Source organism: Channa argus, chromosome 10 (genome assembly GCF_033026475.1).
Source record: "Channa argus isolate prfri chromosome 10, Channa argus male v1.0, whole genome shotgun sequence".
Classification (NCBI taxonomy): domain Eukaryota; kingdom Metazoa; phylum Chordata; class Actinopteri; order Anabantiformes; family Channidae; genus Channa; species Channa argus.
This window is the reverse complement of record NC_090206.1, coordinates 19464394-19481281: the sequence shown is the minus strand read 5'-3', so window position 1 is coordinate 19481281 and position 16888 is coordinate 19464394. Positions and strand designations below refer to the sequence as shown.

At 38.4% G+C, this 16888-nt stretch overlaps 1 protein-coding gene across 1 annotated transcript; it reads left to right on the top strand.

Moving 5' to 3' along the window:
* The first annotated feature begins 52 nt into the window (after nucleotides 1-52).
* On the top strand, nucleotides 53-7218 carry smyd5 (SMYD family member 5). The gene is made up of 13 exons (XM_067518830.1): nucleotides 53-172; nucleotides 1327-1435; nucleotides 1761-1900; nucleotides 2752-2873; nucleotides 3018-3087; nucleotides 3677-3781; nucleotides 4013-4075; nucleotides 4917-4987; nucleotides 5086-5192; nucleotides 5421-5477; nucleotides 5616-5710; nucleotides 6132-6202; nucleotides 6671-7218. Exons 1-13 carry the CDS (start codon nucleotides 80-82, stop codon nucleotides 6804-6806), a joined length of 1239 nt encoding a protein of 412 aa, XP_067374931.1. The 5' UTR covers nucleotides 53-79; the 3' UTR covers nucleotides 6807-7218.
* The last annotated feature ends 9670 nt before the right edge of the window (nucleotides 7219-16888 follow it).

Below are 16888 nucleotides of genomic sequence, written 5' to 3'. Positions count from 1 at the left end.
ACCACCGGAGGTCGCTGCCGCGTCGTCCCCGAGATAAAGACTCAGTGTCGAGGGTGAAAGGGGAGAGGTTGTCGGAAACATGGCGGCTCCCCTGGATGACATGTTTTCTTTCTGCGTGGACCCCGGCAAAGTTTCCAGCAGCGTGGAAGTCAGATTTATAGACAATATTAAGGTAAGAGGGATTTAAACAACTGTGGCTTAACGCGGTTTTGAAGCAGTGGTGTTGTAGTCGTGTGGATCCCAGGCTGCTGTGGATGATGGTGTACAAACTTCATGTCTTAGCACTACAGTGTCTTTCATTATTGAAAATACCAGAAATACTTTTATTTGCTTTAGCTAATGTTTTTTTCTTAAAGAGATACAGCTGCCAATATTCTACATTATAAAACCTTAAGATAGCAAATAGCAACATGTTATATCACAAACTGACTTAGAGACTCAGGCCCACCAACTTTAAACTGTCCTTTTCTAAAACAGGGATGTTTGTGTTGAATGGCTTTAAATAACGACAAACCATGTAGCTTGCGGTTTCCTTATAGAAATGAGGAGAAATGTTTGTAGTCAGGAGGAGAGAAGGCTTACAGTCTATTAAAGCCTCCGCTGACCAAAAATAACAGAGTTACAGGCTCTGAAAAAGCCAGGAGCCAAAAACACCTTGTTATCCCATCTATCAGTGCTGCTTAATGTTATTTTTTTTTTTTAAGGCAAATTAAAAATCCTCCACATTTTAAAAATAAGATACAATAGTATTGAGCTAGTAATTAACACATAACTTTATTAGGAGAGACATTTAGGGGGTTTGGAGGTATAGATCAAAAGGTTCATAGCAACATGAGATTTTAAAATTACTCTTATTCCCATTTTGCTATTTAAATCTTTACAGATTAGCAAAGAGTGAGGCAAGTTCAAGAGTCTTTTGTCTCACACAGGTCTCCCTAACAAGAGGCATAGACACAGTGTCCTACTGTTTACAGTGACATTATTATTATCTTATCACAGTTAGGTTTATATTTTTGCAGTACTATGCTTTATATGGTGGCTGAAAATTTAGTTTCATGGGGGTTCTGGCAAGGAAAAGTCATATGGCTGAAAGCTAAGAGACATAAGGATAAAAAGAGAAATGGTTGGTAACAAAAGGTGCAGTGGGATTCTGTAAAGTAGTACATGGGTGAGGGAGTGTTAGAGCAGTTCTGTGTCTACATTAACATTTAGGTTGTCTTTTGTTTTTAAATCCCAAACCACACTGAAAGCATTTGAAAATCAATAAAGACAATCTACTGCACATTACACTGTACAAAAAAGAGAATCTTTTTTTTATGACTTTAGGGCAAGGGAGTCTTTGCCAAAAGGAGCATCAAGAAGGGAGACACCATTTTCATTGAGCGGCCTATTGTCTCTGCCCAGTTTCTGTGGAATGCTTTGTATAAATATAAAGGTGAGATGTGTCCAATCCACTAAAAGTTGCCTGCATTCAAATAGAAAAATGTTATGAGTAGTGGCTAAAGGTGCTACCTTTTACACATACTGGACTTTTTAACCGTGACTCGCACCAGTTAGTACTGACTGAGGCTGATGTTGCCTCAAACAATATTTAACAGTATATCAGCAAAAGTGATTTTTTTTTTCCCTTCTTTTTAATCAGAATATGGATTTGACCATTAAGGTATAAATCAGGGTTTTAGGAGAGAGAAACCTTGCATTAACCAACTCTGCAGTGATGTTCTACCTCCCCTCATCTGCTCCACTGTGTCTGTTAACAGCCTGTGAGTACTGCTTACGTGCTCTGGAGACCGCTGAGCAGAATGCAAGGAGACTCAGCGGTAACCCTGGGCTCAGCCTTCCACACCCGGAGCTCTGCCGTGTTCGACCGGAACTGCACCAACCCTGCCCTCAGTGCCAGGTTGGTCTCCTCACTCACCGAGGAGCTCATTTCCCATTGCAGACTGGACTGATGTTGGTTTTCAAAGATTTAAACTTGGGTACTTTTCTTATTTAAAAATGAGAACATGCTATCTTTTTCCCCACAGGACGATAAATGTAGGATCAATGTACTTGTAAAACAAGACACCTATTGATTTTAAAGCAACTGTTGTCAGGGAAAAACCTCTATAGTAAATGGTTAGATAATCAGGACAATAGGATAATCTGTATGTGCCATATACAAACAGGCTGTGTTTAACTGGAAAAAATTAGTTTTTATTTTATTTAGTGTTTAGGCAATGTATATTTTAATTATCAGTGTTTCCAGAAAATGCATTAAACGAGCAGATGTAAAGTGCCATGAAATACAATTGAGATAAATTAGGAAGTTTAATGAAAGGAGTATATAGCGAATGTATTAAATGCACTGACACCGAAAACAACTGAGGAAAAGATTTAAAAACCAGCCCTCCTTAACCTCGTCCATATGGAGCGCTATCAAATCTGTTTTTAAAAATATCCTTTGTTGTCTTCTCTGAAGTATTCTCTTTATCCTTTCCTGATGTGATAAAGCAAGTGATACTTTTGCAGTGAGCAGCCCTGATATAATCAACAAAAACATTTCATGTATTGTAGTACAAACAACCTGAAAAGCACTGATTTGACAGTCACCCAAAACACACGTTGCAACTTGATGAAAACTGGTAGAGACAGCAGAAGTTAAATATGTAATGTTTGTGTATTTGTTTGCCTGTCACTTAAAATAATTTACATTTCTTTTCATGTTGATAATTTTATGATTGGTGGGGGTTGGACCGTTTCCATCTGCAGGTGATCTACTGTAGCAGCGAGTGTCGACAAGCTGCAGCCGATCAGTACCATCGGGTTCTGTGTCTGGGTCCCTCCCGTGAAGATCCGGACCACCCCATCAACAAGCTCCAAGATGCATGGAGGTGACAAAACGTTTAAACATACACTCAGAGGCCACTGCGAGCGTACTACATAGTTACATACACTAATGTTTGTGATTTAAAACCCACTTGAATGCTCTGACTTCCATCATTCATCTTACAGTAGGTAATTTGTTTTCTCATCAGGACTATGCATTATCCTCCAGAGACATCCAGCATCATGCTTATGACTAGAATGGTAGCTATGGTCAAACAGGCAAGTGTCTCATCATATTTCAATCCTAAATGAATTGTGAATGTACCAATCTATTCAAATATCTAAAACAAAAGTACCAGAACCAAATGTACAAATATTAGAAACGCAGCGTAGACACCCTGCTGCTACATGTAAGTAGATTTTTATTTTTAACTCCCCATTATTTAGTCATTTGCACAATGTTAAATCTCTTAACTTATTACCTTAAAATGAAGTGAGACAGAAAAAGACTGAGTGATACGGATGTTGGTAAGGTGATAAACTGGCCATTTTTTGAACACTTTTTCCTTATATGGCTTTAATCCCAATTGACAGTGAACAAATAATATTGATTTAAGGTGGGAGGGTGAGTTTAGAGTAAGAGAGACAACAAATTACAGTGTTTCAATTCAGTAGTTGCCAATTGTTGGATAAAAACAAGTTGTAAATCTCCGGCTCCTGCAGATACCACCAGTTATTTAGTCTGCACCTGTTCCCTCACTTGACCCTTTCTTACAAATTCTTATAACACTAACTGTCCTTTGCAATAAGCAGTTTGTGTATCAAATACTGTAATAACCACAGGGTTAGTGTTGCTTCTGTTGTCCAGGCCAAAGACAAAGCCCAGTGGCAGAAGCTGTTTTCTCACTTCTGTAGCCGAACAGCCAATGAGGAAGAGGAGATTGCCCACAAGCTCCTAGGGGATCAGTTCAAAGTAAGTTACCCTCATGTTACTTCAGCTGAAAATATAAAATAGTTGAGGAGCAAAATGTATAAAATGTGGTAGTTCAAAGACCATGCTGTAACAGTTCTTTACAAGTCAATGATCAAAGTGAGGTAGTGTTATTCTCCCGACGTGTTCATTTCCCGCTGAGGCCACCTTTGCTTATGATGCATGTTTTTCTGTCATGAAATCCTATTTATTCATGTCCCATTGTGCCTGCAGGGGCAGTTGGCTTTGCTGAACAGCCTGTTTAGAGCAGCACTTTACGATGAACATCTCAGTCGTGTGAGTACATCTCAAACAACTGTTTTTCCCCTGTGTTGTCAGTTCAGTACACTTTTTGTTTGTTTGTTCATACCGAATACTGCCAGAAATATCCGAGGTTGTTGCTCAGGGCAGCTAAATACAGCAGCTCAGAGCTGACAGTTTATTTGAGACTCTTTGTCATATTAAAGGGCGACTTCACCAATTTTCAACTTGCTTTCTATGGCTTTAGTTTAGGCTGTAAATGTACAATAGTGTTTTTAAACTCCCCTCTAACTTCCCTATATTAAAATATTTCTCTGCTTCTAGCTGAAAAACTCAGTTTTTTTTTTTGTTTTTTTTTTTTAAATCAGGAGTTCAGATGATGTCATCTTAGGGAGATTTGGAAAAGCAGGTTGACCATGATTCTAAACTCCATAGTGTGAGCAAAAAGATAACATGAGCTGAACTGAAGGATCCTCCAAGTGATGCCATCTGGAGGCAGTTTTCAAAGTAGAACTAAAAGATCCAAGTTCAAAATCAGTTAAGTCGTCCTTTAAATCATGTTTTTTTCCCCCCAAATTAGGGCTGTCACTATTAGGTATTTAAATTTTTATGGTCCTTATATTGTTTGTGTGTTAATCAACCACCCGAATTATTAAAAATTATAAGGAAAATCATCACATTTAAGATGCTTCTAAAGTGTCTCTCTTGATTGACTAATTGCTTTAGGTCTATCCTCAATTATAATATGCAGATGTTTGTTCCTACCATTACAGTGGTGCTCTAGTTGACTCAGCCCTCAATGTTAATAATAAGAATAATAAAAATAAGAAGAAGAATTTTCCCTACATGGGTCTATAAAGCTTTGATTGTATTGCAGTGGTTTGTTCCTGAGGGTTTCCGCTCCCTCTTTGCTCTGGTGGGGACTAACGGACAAGGCATCGGCACCAGGTAATTACCTGCCTCTGTTGTCCTTCACTTTAGCTTTTAACAGACCTAACTTTGGTTTTCGTCATCTGGTCTGTTTGCCCTGTATGTGTCTCTCTAAGCTCTTTGAGTCAATGGGTTCATGCCTGTGATGCACTGGAGCTTCCAGCCCAGCAGAGGGAGCAGCTGGACTCTTTTATCGACCAGCTGTACAAGGACATAGAGAAAGGTCACAGTTTTATCCTAGTTTTTCATCCTAGTTTAAATTTTGGAGTATAATATTGTCTGAACCAAGCTGATTCTCAATAGTAATTTTATATGAGTGAGTGTTTATTATTGTTTGATTTTTGACCCACTGACAGCTGTGATTTTTGTATTTAGGTAACATAACACCAGTGCAGATCTTAGGAGGTTAGAAATGTACATTATTCGTTTTTGTTTTTTTAATTCTCTGTAGAAACGGGAGAATTTCTAAACTGTGAGGGCTCTGGACTTTTCCTGCTTCAAAGCTCATGTAAGTGCAGATGACATCCAAGGTCTGAGTGGTGTCTCTTCAGTTCAAAGATACTTCTACACCGGACAAGAGACTGTCTAATGATGATGAACTCTTAATTTTTATTTTTATTCTTTGCGTTGCCTCTGACACTTGCAGGTAACCACAGCTGCATACCCAATGCAGAAGCTTCCTTCCCCAACAACAATTTCCTGCTCCACCTGAGTGCCCTCAGTGACATCAACCCAGGAGAGGTCAGTTGGCACGTCTGGGTTTGGAGTGATACATTCTGGCCTTGCATAGATGGGACAGAACATTCCTCTCTAGCTTTGTGTGCTCCCTTGTCAGACAGTATTAGAAGGCTGAGACTTTGAGGATTGGAGTGGGTTTGTCAAGCTGTCAGAAAGATTGAGAAGCCTCACATCTGAGCGGCACAGTAATGTCACAACAGCTATGCTACGTTCACAGCAATGCACCCCCTTTGATTTCTTGCTAAGGCAGAAGAGCTATGTATACCAAGTAGAGAGATGGAGAACAGAAATAAAATATAACCGTATTAGGTTTTGTGGGACTAAACTGTTCAGAAGTGTTTAGCTTTTCAGGCGAAATAATGTCAACTTATTGATGTCTGGGGTTTTTCAGCCATTTCAAGTGTTTGTTTTCTTCGATTTTCAGGAGATCTGCATCAGCTATTTGGACTGCTGCCAGCTGGACAGAAGCCGCCATAGCAGGCACAAAATTCTGAGGTAAACATCTGTAATCCCTTGGATGAATCACTTGAACGGGGTTCATACTGTTACAAATTCCACCTGGATCAATAAAAAGCCTTCCAGGCAATAATGGGCATGATCTTGATGCAGAGATGTTAGAGCTGTGATGGCTACTCCTGTGCTGCTCACACTCCACACTGATCAATACGATGTCAGTCCAAATTTGAATTATACTACAACACATGATGGGGAGGGCAAGTTTGTTTTAAAAGTATATGAGATGCACAAAGTTTTTACTGCAGCCTGTGATAAAATTCTCAGCCTTACACCAGCTTGGTGGTGTTAAACATCATGGACCACTATGTCACACCTGCTGAAGTATTAATTGCACCACAAGTATTAATTAAGAGTGTTACACACTACTTTGATTTTCTGAACTATAAAATCTTTTTAAACAATTTAGCTTTTCACAACAATGTGACTGATGGAAGATTTTCTTTCCAGGGCGAACTACCTGTTCGTCTGCTCGTGTCCAAAGTGCATCTCCCAGATGGATGAGCTTGATGCAACATCAGAGGAGGAGGAGGAGGAAGAAGGTGAGGCAGAAGGTGAAACAGAAGATGAGATGACAGATGTCTGATGAAAGACTTGCCCATATTGTACTCAGCCATTCCCATGATGCCTGCCACCACACTAAGCGCCCATGAAGCCCAGAAGAATAAAGATCAGTGCAAACCACGATCTGCATTTCACCACAGCTATCCAGATGTTTGGAAAATGTCTCATTGTCAACATATGTCAATCATTGTTTGCAGTTTAGACAACAGCCACAGAATGAGGTGCATATGTTGGTCAGTTTTTGGATATTGCCATTTTTAATGTTAGGTTATACTTAGTCACACTGGTGTGTTACATACAACTAAGACTACCAAATTAAGTCAGTCAAGGATTTATAGGAGTTTTTACTCTTAAAATGCAGAATTTGGACACACATCCACGCCTAAGATTCTTTTCATTCTGGCAACTACAGCACAACAAATTGTAAAAAAGAAGACATTCACACCTTATTAATTTGAAATGACTAATGTCCACTATTTTTTGTCATTATTTTTTTGCAGTTGTGTCTGTAGCTAAATAATAAACTTAAGTCCAGTATGCACATTTTTAGCTTTGTTTTGGTGTCCACCACCTTCTGAGCAAACGGTTCAATTGTGAGCGGGTTCTCCTATAGTGATGAACCTACAGAGAATTATCACCCAGATCTTCAGCAGCACTTGGCTTTAAGGAACATTATGGTGAGTAGGTCATTGTATAACTATATTAACTGTTTGGGTTCACTCATACCCTGATGTTTAAGCTCAAGTAAGCAGATGTCAAGTAAAAGAAAGTATTTTCCTCAGGGGTTGGTGGAGACCAAAAACAGAGCAAAAGGAGAGTAAATGTTGGACTTAATTTCTCCAGGAGGCCAGAGAGCTGACTCCAAATTAATGTTCTATAAAGTACTAGATGCGGAAACTGCTAGCTATATCAAGATAAAAAGTGATTATCTGTCAAGTGTTACATAGCTTTAGTCCACTGCCCTAAAGTGTCCAAAAAGTCTGTTAACGTAGGTTAAAAGCAAGTTCATCTTCAGAATTTATTTCATTTAAATCTGATGTTAGTGAATAAAAAAATACCACAAATACTGTCAATAAAGGAAATCCTAGGTCCACTAAATACAGCTCGGAACAGTTATTGTTTCTTGTCACTGAGAACTTTAAAGTAAGGTTAAGTGATTAAGAAAAGGTCACTTGGTTTTTTTTCTTTTTTTGCTTTACTTCTAAAACATCTCCTACAAGACTATATGCATACTACACTGAAGAGGCTCTTTTTATTTATATTCTGTTGTAATTACAGTCCTGTCATACTGTCATACTGTCATTGGTTTTCACACATGATCTATAGGGTTATGTTAAACCTTACTTAATGCATTATTGAGACCTTGAGTGGAAAATTGCTTTGTCAGTAACTGTTTGCCCTTTGTTGAGAACTGTATTTCAAACTGCAGTTCCACATGAGCGAAATTGCTGCTGCTGCTGCTGCCCACACAAGAATCAATATTACAACAATGCCTGTAATCACAAATCACAATATTTTCAGTTCCTCAAGAAAGATTGAAACTATTGAATGAGTAATCCCAATTTTCTCAGTTGGCATTCAGTGCAGTGGCACAGGACAAAATGGCGTTCATAAGTCTCACCAGTGTAATTTAAATATTGTAACCAACCGGAGCCTAGCGGTTGTCATTTTTACTACTCTGACATAAACTATTCAAATTGGATGTCTCTTGAGTCATTTATCTGGTTTACACACCTCCTGCCTTTGCTACAGAAGATTGTACTAGTAAAATATTTGTTCAGTCATTGCACATTAACCACAAATCCTTAGTCAAATTGCCTTCCTCCAGGGGGGTTGGGCTGTTCACTAATCATTGAATTTTTATGACCCTTACTCTCAAGACAGCCTTTTGCTGTAGGCACATTTAAAGAGACACACACTGAACCTATATTAGATCTGCTATTTCATATCATTAATTAGTAACTGGATTAAATGAGGTAGTCTACAGCCGGTGCCTGCCAGTCAATCACTGTTCCCACTGACACTAAGTGCAGTCTAATTGGTGTTGGAAGATATGGGATAAGAGTTAGTGTTCAGTAACAGTGTCTTTGCAAAGTTAAGCTTTCTGTACTTTCCTGTAGTGCATCCAGTTGTCTATGGTTGACATTCAAATCTTTAACCTTCTCAGTTTCCTCTGCCCAGTCCTCTGTTGTCGCTGCACTTGCATTAAATGCTAAATAACCCAGAAGTCACAAAAAAAAAAAAAAAAACATGGGGGAAAAAAAAGGATCGTATTATGTCCATGAAAGGATGAACACCTGGGACCCAGCAGGGCAGGAGGCTGGACCTCTGGAAACGTCCTCCTGTTGAAGCTCCCATACCATCGGCTGTCACCCTCTGAAGCTATGCCAGAATCTCTGCAGGAGCTCTGTAACTTTGAAACATGGACTTTGGTGTGGCAGCCCACTGCGGGAGTCAAGCTCAGGCAAACATCCCTATTTTATACCGTACTATAGTCCTCAACATCACACACGTGTTATTCAAGCAGGGAAGTAGAGAGGTCAGAGAGTCTGCCAAGAGAGAAGAGGCCCAGATAAAGCCCCACTTGAAAAATGAGGGAGCTGGAAATTAGGTGTTTGAGGATGAGGGGAAAGATTTTTGAAGTGCTGGTATTATTCAGAAAAAGGCTTGTTTGAGTCTGACACGGTTACAAACACATCCTATTCAGTATATACTGAAAAGACTGAAATTATCTAAGAGTTGCAAATCACTATTTTTGCCATATTATGCAGATGGAGCAGGGAGAGGAATGATTAAGTAGACAAAATATTTGTCCAATATATATTAATGTGCAGGATATGTACAATTGTCTGAACATACCTCTCTATCAAGGGTTTTTTAGACCCTCAGTTTGAAATGCTTATGCAGTTTTGATTCACAATCTATGCAGTTAAATAAAATATGAGTTTTTAGTCAAGGTCTGTAACATGTGGAATAACTTGGCTCTTCTTACAACTGACATTATGGGTAAAATATATGATTTTAAAACTGCAATTAGTAACACACGCAACTAAATCACAGAAGGGTAACCTGTATTTAATTGTTGATAATTTAGATAATGCCAGATAAAAGTCAAAATACCTGTTAAAATCTAGAGCTGATGTTTTCACTGTTTGCAACCAGTCCTTAATCTCCAAATATTTTGTTTACACTGATAAGAAACTGTGGGAAAAACTGCAAATTCTCAAACTGGAGACGCTACCGCTGTTAGTTTTAAATGAATACTAAATTCAATAACAAAAGATGATGCTAATTAATTCAGCAAGCTTTCTAATTTCTCTAACATCCAGAACTTTCCAGTAGCCTGTTGTTGATTTATCTACCAAGGTTAAAGACGGGCTATGTTGTTTATGGCTGCTAGTGTGAAAGTTGTCCTAACTATTTCACGTTGCATGCTTCAAGTGGGCAAACTATGAAATGGAAGCTGGTGTTTAAACCCAGGCATCATATGGAAACAATCTCCAACATACATTAGTGTTATCCAGACCAGTTTCCACAACAGACACCGTTACTCCCTTGGAGGCCGACTCCACAACTAAAGTGATGAATGACTGCTTCGTGTGAAATCAGCCCACCTGAAGTAATGTTATTGCACTTTAGCTCACCCTGCATTAAAATAAACAAGTAAGAGAAATACAGTTTAAGAACACAAACATGGCTGCTGAGAGACCTCATGGTTTTGATCAATGTTTATGTTTTTAGTGGTTCACTTCCCCTCAAATAGTTTTCTTTGCAAAAATCACAATGGTACAAATTGTCAACAGTACCTCTGCCATTTAGTCACTGTGGATAGTTATGAAACGCTGTGGGCTGCCCAGTAACCTCACATCCATCTTCAGGGAAAAACGTTAAAGGCCTCAGTGGCGTCATATAAATCTGGCAGCGTGGCTTGAGCCAGTGGAACGGAACATGAAGAATTGAGGTGTGAATCATCCAAATGAAAGCTTTAGCATTACAAATGTTACAAAAGGATCTACAGTAAAACATGCAGTGTGTGTTTGTGACTATCTGACAGAGGGCTCAAGAGAAAAAGCTATTTTTAGCACCTGAAGTGGTTTTGTGAGCAGACACTGCCTTGCAGGGAGGTAAAAGATTAGAGCAGAAAAGTTTTACAGTGACATGATTAGGTGCTTCATTTTGCAGACTGACAGCACAGAATCAAGAACGTGAGTCTTTCTGCAAAGATTGATGGAACACTGAATCAACACTGTTGACTCTGAAAATACTCAGCTAATTAGTTGGAGCAGTCTGTGTGTCTGTTTTTCTTTCAAAGTCAACAAGGGATTTATGGATTTTAGCAAGCTGCTGCAAGAATGGCAATATGGATTTGTCATCCAATAACTCTTTGACAGATTGCTATATAATTATGAAATTTTGCACCACTATGACCTGATAGGGATAACACCTGTGATCCTCTGACTTTCCCTCAAACCACATGATCAAATTAATTTTTTGATTTTCCCAGCTGAACAAACATCCTATAGTGAGGTGATTGAAGTACAAACCCCACTTCCAGAAATGTTGGGAATGTAATGATTTGCAAATGATCACATATTCTTAATTGTTAATACTACAAAAATAACTTCAAATGTTAAAACTCTTAACATTTAAAGCAACATGTGTTTGGGAATGCAACAGACGACAAAGCTTTAATTCTAAAAGCAAAATAGAGGGGTTTATATTTTGTGTCTGAAGCCTTGCTTCTCAAGTATTCCACGAATACAACTAAGGAGCGTTTCATTCTTGTATGGGAAGGTTCACCCCCCTGGGGATAGTTTGGGACCTTTAGAACATGTGTACATTTTATTTTCTTAAACATCTGTGTCTGAGGCTTGTACAATTAAAATAAGACCATTGTATTCTGTGTGACAGAGGTCAACTGTGATCAACTGTGAATGCCTGGATGAATTCTTTCACTAAGGTCAAGTCTGACATTCTCGCTGAGACCAAACATGGTCTGACTCATGTAGTGCAAATGAGGCATTTGAAACACTTTGGCCATTCAGCTTTATCCCCTGGTATCTCATTTTCACATCTTTTTGCAGGACATTCAACACATCCTTACTGGATGAGGCTAATGCTTTCGTTTGGCTCTGGTATTTTAAAGTCCGAGGTGCAAAAGCAGCAACAGTATCCAATTATGCGCAGCTTATTCTTGCTAGTCAGAATCATACGCATGCTAGCCAGATAACTTGGCTAGATAAGACACATTTCAATATCAAGTGCTTCTCACATCCTGTGGGCAGCTGCTTGGTGAACTGTTCATCATGCAAAAGGTCACATTCATGAACCAATTATAACAGAGGTCTTTTCATAGAAAAAAAAAACACAAAAGCAATGAGACAATTCTGCTTCCAGTTTTTTTCATTTAGTTTTATAGCGGATTCAGATGAACATGCCTGTATTTGCAACAAATTGACAAAAACATTAAAAAATTATTCCTTATATGTCAAAGCCACTTTTTAAGATTAGTACTCTGGCTGGGCATTGTCATTCACGAGAGGAGAAAGAGAAGATTCGATGTAGAGTCCATCTGATTAATGTGCCTTTTTTAAACTGCAAATTAGTGACGTCAGTTCTGCCTTTTTACAATTATAAGCTGCACAACCTTTTTATAAGAAACCACAGACATTATATTAATTAGCCTGTCTTGGTGAGGAGAGTGGAGCTGAGAACAATAAGATGGTTATTTTAAGGCTTTATGAAAAGAAAAACTATTTAAAGTGGACCCCCCACCCCCCCCACCCCAAACCATGACGCCTGCTTTTTTAGTGCCACAGCCAGTTACAACAAAATTAATTTAACAAAATGTACCCACTTCCTGACATGTATTTGTTCTTAAAACATAACTTTTGTCAGTTTTGTGCTGTCAAAATTAAAGATACAGCTAATTATCCTCATCTCATCTTATCCTCATCTTTTTTTTTTTTTACATTGATCAATTAATCATCAGGAGTTAGTACTATGACATCTAATATTTTCAGAATGTGGAATATACATTTGCTGTCTATTTTGTCAAACAGTCCCTAAAGAAAAATATTTAGTTTACTATCGTAAAAAACTGAGTTAATCATAAAAATTTTATGATGGAATTTTAAAATGTTTGTCATTTTTACCCTAAAACATGCAAAAATGATTAATTCTTTATGTTAAACTATTAATCAGTTATAGTAGTTATAAACAATACCAGTACTAAGATATAAGACTTGAAATTTGATCCCAGTGGCTTTTACATATTGATCCCTACATTTACCCCGTTTTCTGGGCCCTGTGAGAATTTAGTCTTTCCATTAATCTTTGATGAAAATGCCTGCGAGTGGCAGGAGCCTTTATGGACTGACCATTTCAAGATGTATGGTCTCCGTATTCTAATTCAACACGAGGACGATCCCTAATCTGTAAATTTCACTGCTCTATCCCAAATGAAATGGCCTGTGTGTGAAACTGAGCAGCCCCCTCCACCCTCCCTCCTCACCATATACCCTGAGGACACACTTTGACCAGCGTGAGGGAGGGGAAGGAAGCCTAAGCCTGATGATTTGTGCAGTTATTTGGAGGTGATTACACATAAAAAGACCACATAGGAGCCGTCGCTTCACAAGGCTCCTTCATTATGCTTTCAGCTTGAGACAATCCAGTTAGCACACATGTTTCATACATATAGTCCTAGTTGTATGTAAAAAAGTTTTGAAAAAAAATTACTAATTTTGTTGGGAAAACAGGTGCACTGGGAATTACAACCTCGCAATAAATAGATGCTGGTAATCATCTTACTTCAAATGTAAATTTTGTAATGAACTTGCCAGCTGTTAAACACTGAGGTGGAAACACTATACAGAGAGAAGAACAAATCAAACTAAAAATCAGCCAATTCCTAACTCCATTAAGAAATGGAAATAAAATACTTCAAGCGCAACAAAAATCTTATTTTAGTAGAACATGTTCCAAAATGCATCCTGCTGTGAAAAGGTGTTATTGATGTCTCCCATGAAATCAGACTCACAGAACAACACTGGCAACGTGCAGAGATATTCACTTATAGGAACCTTCAGCAAGGCTCAGCGTTCAAACCAGTCAGAGAAATTCCACTTTCTTCATCTTGATTATTACAGTATGCTCTGAATTTATTCTAATTCTAAATAACTAATACAACTAATAATTACATTTTCCTGAGGAATGTAATTAGAACCACATTACTTTTTCAGCGAACATAAAAAGAAAATGATCACCTATAGCATAAACAGTGAGTTGCAAATATGCTGATACTGAACATAATTATCAAATGTTATCAGGCAACATCTTGTAGCTGCACATCCTGTTTTGTGTTCTATGCTGAAATATGTAATCCTGCAGTACAATGTCCAGTTTGTGTGGCTACAGCATTCACATAAAGCTTTTTTATTACTGGTTAAGGTAAAATGAAAATCCAGAGCTAGTATAATAGAGTAAAATGTGACATTTCATTCAAAATGTGTATAATTGCTTTTAAAGACATCCACAATCTTTCTCTAACCCTAACATAGTGTTTTTTATTGCCTGAACTGCCTGATCTTGGGTGTGTGGCTCGACAGTCCTGCACTTTGTACGCTCATCACCCTTCACAACAACCTCTTTGAAACTCCCTTCCCATAATAAAAGTACGGTTTCATTCATTCAAAAAATACATTGCACGAGAACATAAAGATTAACTTATTGTGTTATCCATAAAAATGTAGTCACATTTACAGTTTAGTTGTATAGGACGTAATATTTGAGAAACAGGGTTAAACACAAAGCTCTATGCAAAGTGTGTCTGAGTGTAGCAGAGAGTAGAAGAGCACTGCAGAGGAGTGGAAGGGCTTGGTGGAGCAAAGTGAATTGATTTTGAGTCTCAAGCTACAGTTAGTTTAAGTTGCATATGAAGAATGTGAAGTTAGATCACACCAGATATATCCAAGGGCAATGGCACCTTCTGTTTTGTTTGGCTAAAAAACATTCAAATTTGATCAAGCAAAGTTAAGGTGGCAGCGATCTACTGTGGCTACACTTTTCCGAGCTATGCCAGAAAGGCAAAACACAGCCTCCAAATCACCAAGAGAAAGGCAGGGGAGTCCTCGCAACACGGCACACAAAACAAAGAAACTGCATGATGTCAACCTTATATTCTCTATTGTAGCTTTCAATTTGTGCAACACAGCTCCAGATAACTTAGAACCTAAAGTGATTTGTAGGAAGAGTGGGCAGAAATCCCTAAATTAGCTAACAACTTGCAGAAACCTTAGCACATGCCTCAGTTAAGGGTTAATTTAGTCTATTTTTACTTTCAAAAACTAAAAAAGTCCATTAATATTTGTAGATCTGGTGCGAGGAATATAAAGAACTGCACATTAAAAATACTAATTTATATTTACTAAGATAAGAAACTGATTAGGAAACATCTCTATCCTCACAAAAGGGTATTTGATATGAAAGGGTGGTCATTTGTTTAGCAAAAATAAATTATTATCTGAATTTATTGCACATCATAAGCCTTACAGGGCCTCTTTTATTGGAGAAAATATGGTTAGTCATCAATATCACCTCAGGACATCATCTAATTACCAAGCAACATTGTGTCTGGAACAAACAATAAGCATATTATCTAGCACTGTCTTTCTATTACATCTAACGTCTGTTCACAAAATAAATAGATAATAAATTTAAAAGGGACTGTTTTCAAAGCATACAACACGAGCACCAGTGAGCTTAAAATATCCATAATTTCCCAGATGACTCTGTACAAAGTTACATATTCAGTCGTCCACAGACCAGCCCTGATGACTCCCTGCATCAGGTGCTTCTGACAAACAAAGTCTTGTTCCCCAGATGGCAGTGCCTCTCAAAGCCCTTGTGAAAGTGTAGTGTTCCAAAGTTTTAAGATTGAGCTTAGAGGTGCATAACCCACCAGGACAGAAAGTTGGATTCAAAGCACAAGCTGGAAATGTGATTAAGGTGTGAACCTCAGTGGTGGGGGAATCGACCCCACAAATCCCAAACCCAACACCATAATTCTGCCGTGGTTCCTCTGGAGACATTTAGCATTTTGTTAACATAAACCGGTTTAGTGTGACATGGAATGAAAGCCCCTGAAGTGACAGATGTTTCTCTTTAATGTGATGGGAAGTAATTTTGTTTTGGAGGGAAGGGAGGGGGCACTATGTGGTGTTGAGTGAGAGATGCTCAGGTTGCTTTGGGCTGTTTAAAAATCCTGGGCCTCTTTTTGTCCGTGAAAGGTTTGTATGTTGATATGGAAAACAGCTTCTGTGTTTTAGAGAGCGAATAAACCGCTTTGTCTTCTCTTCTTTTCTCTGAACGGTCAGTCCACAAGTTAAGAAACTGTGACTTGGGGATGTTTCAAATGCTTGGGAGTTATTGGTCATTATTGCCTCAAGCAATGTAGCACTATCTGTATCTGTACTCTAATGTGTACTCTGAAATGCGTTTTAGCTTCATAGTGTATTAGTAATTTCTGCCTAAATTTAATTACTTTCGGGATTTGAGAAAACACATTTTAGCTATTAAACTGACTTGAATAAAAATACTTTGGCCTCACTCCACATTTCAGACGATGGTCGACGTTGATCTGCTAATAGCAAGAACTGTATTACAGATTTTTCAACACTGCAGTGTTTGTTCAAATGCAATGGGACACCACGACCATTGCAAAGGACGAGCACAAAAACAAAGGCCTCTCTCATGAAGCTGTCGGTCTGTTTGTGTGGCTGGTTGAAGAGTCTCAAGACAGCAGAGGGAAATCCACAAGATCTTCAAAGGGACAGCACAGTGGGGAGAGTTGGCAGACTGCAGGTTTAGACAGCTTGCACACATTACAACGCAAGCCTGGTTAACAGACTAATGCACACAAACACAACATCACACAACGTTATACATGAGCTAACATTTACCCTTTACCACAGATTACATTGAATCATTGTAAATTATTTTAAAGCGTAGACAGGGTAGTCCCCTGTAACACCTAAACATCAAACTGCTAATTTGACAAGTAAACTCTTTGCTCATAGAGCACAAATTTGTTGCTTGTACTTA

Excerpts from the sequence above, each read along its gene's own strand:
- smyd5 (XM_067518830.1), top strand. The coding sequence starts at position 80 with ATGGCGGCTCCCCTGGATGACATGTTTTCTTTCTGCGTGGACCCCGGC. Across the intron at positions 1,901-2,751 it reads AACCCTGCCCTCAGTGCCAG|GTGATCTACTGTAGCAGCGA; the intron begins GTTGGTCTCCTC and ends TTCCATCTGCAG. Across the intron at positions 4,988-5,085 it reads GGACAAGGCATCGGCACCAG|CTCTTTGAGTCAATGGGTTC; the intron begins GTAATTACCTGC and ends TGTCTCTCTAAG.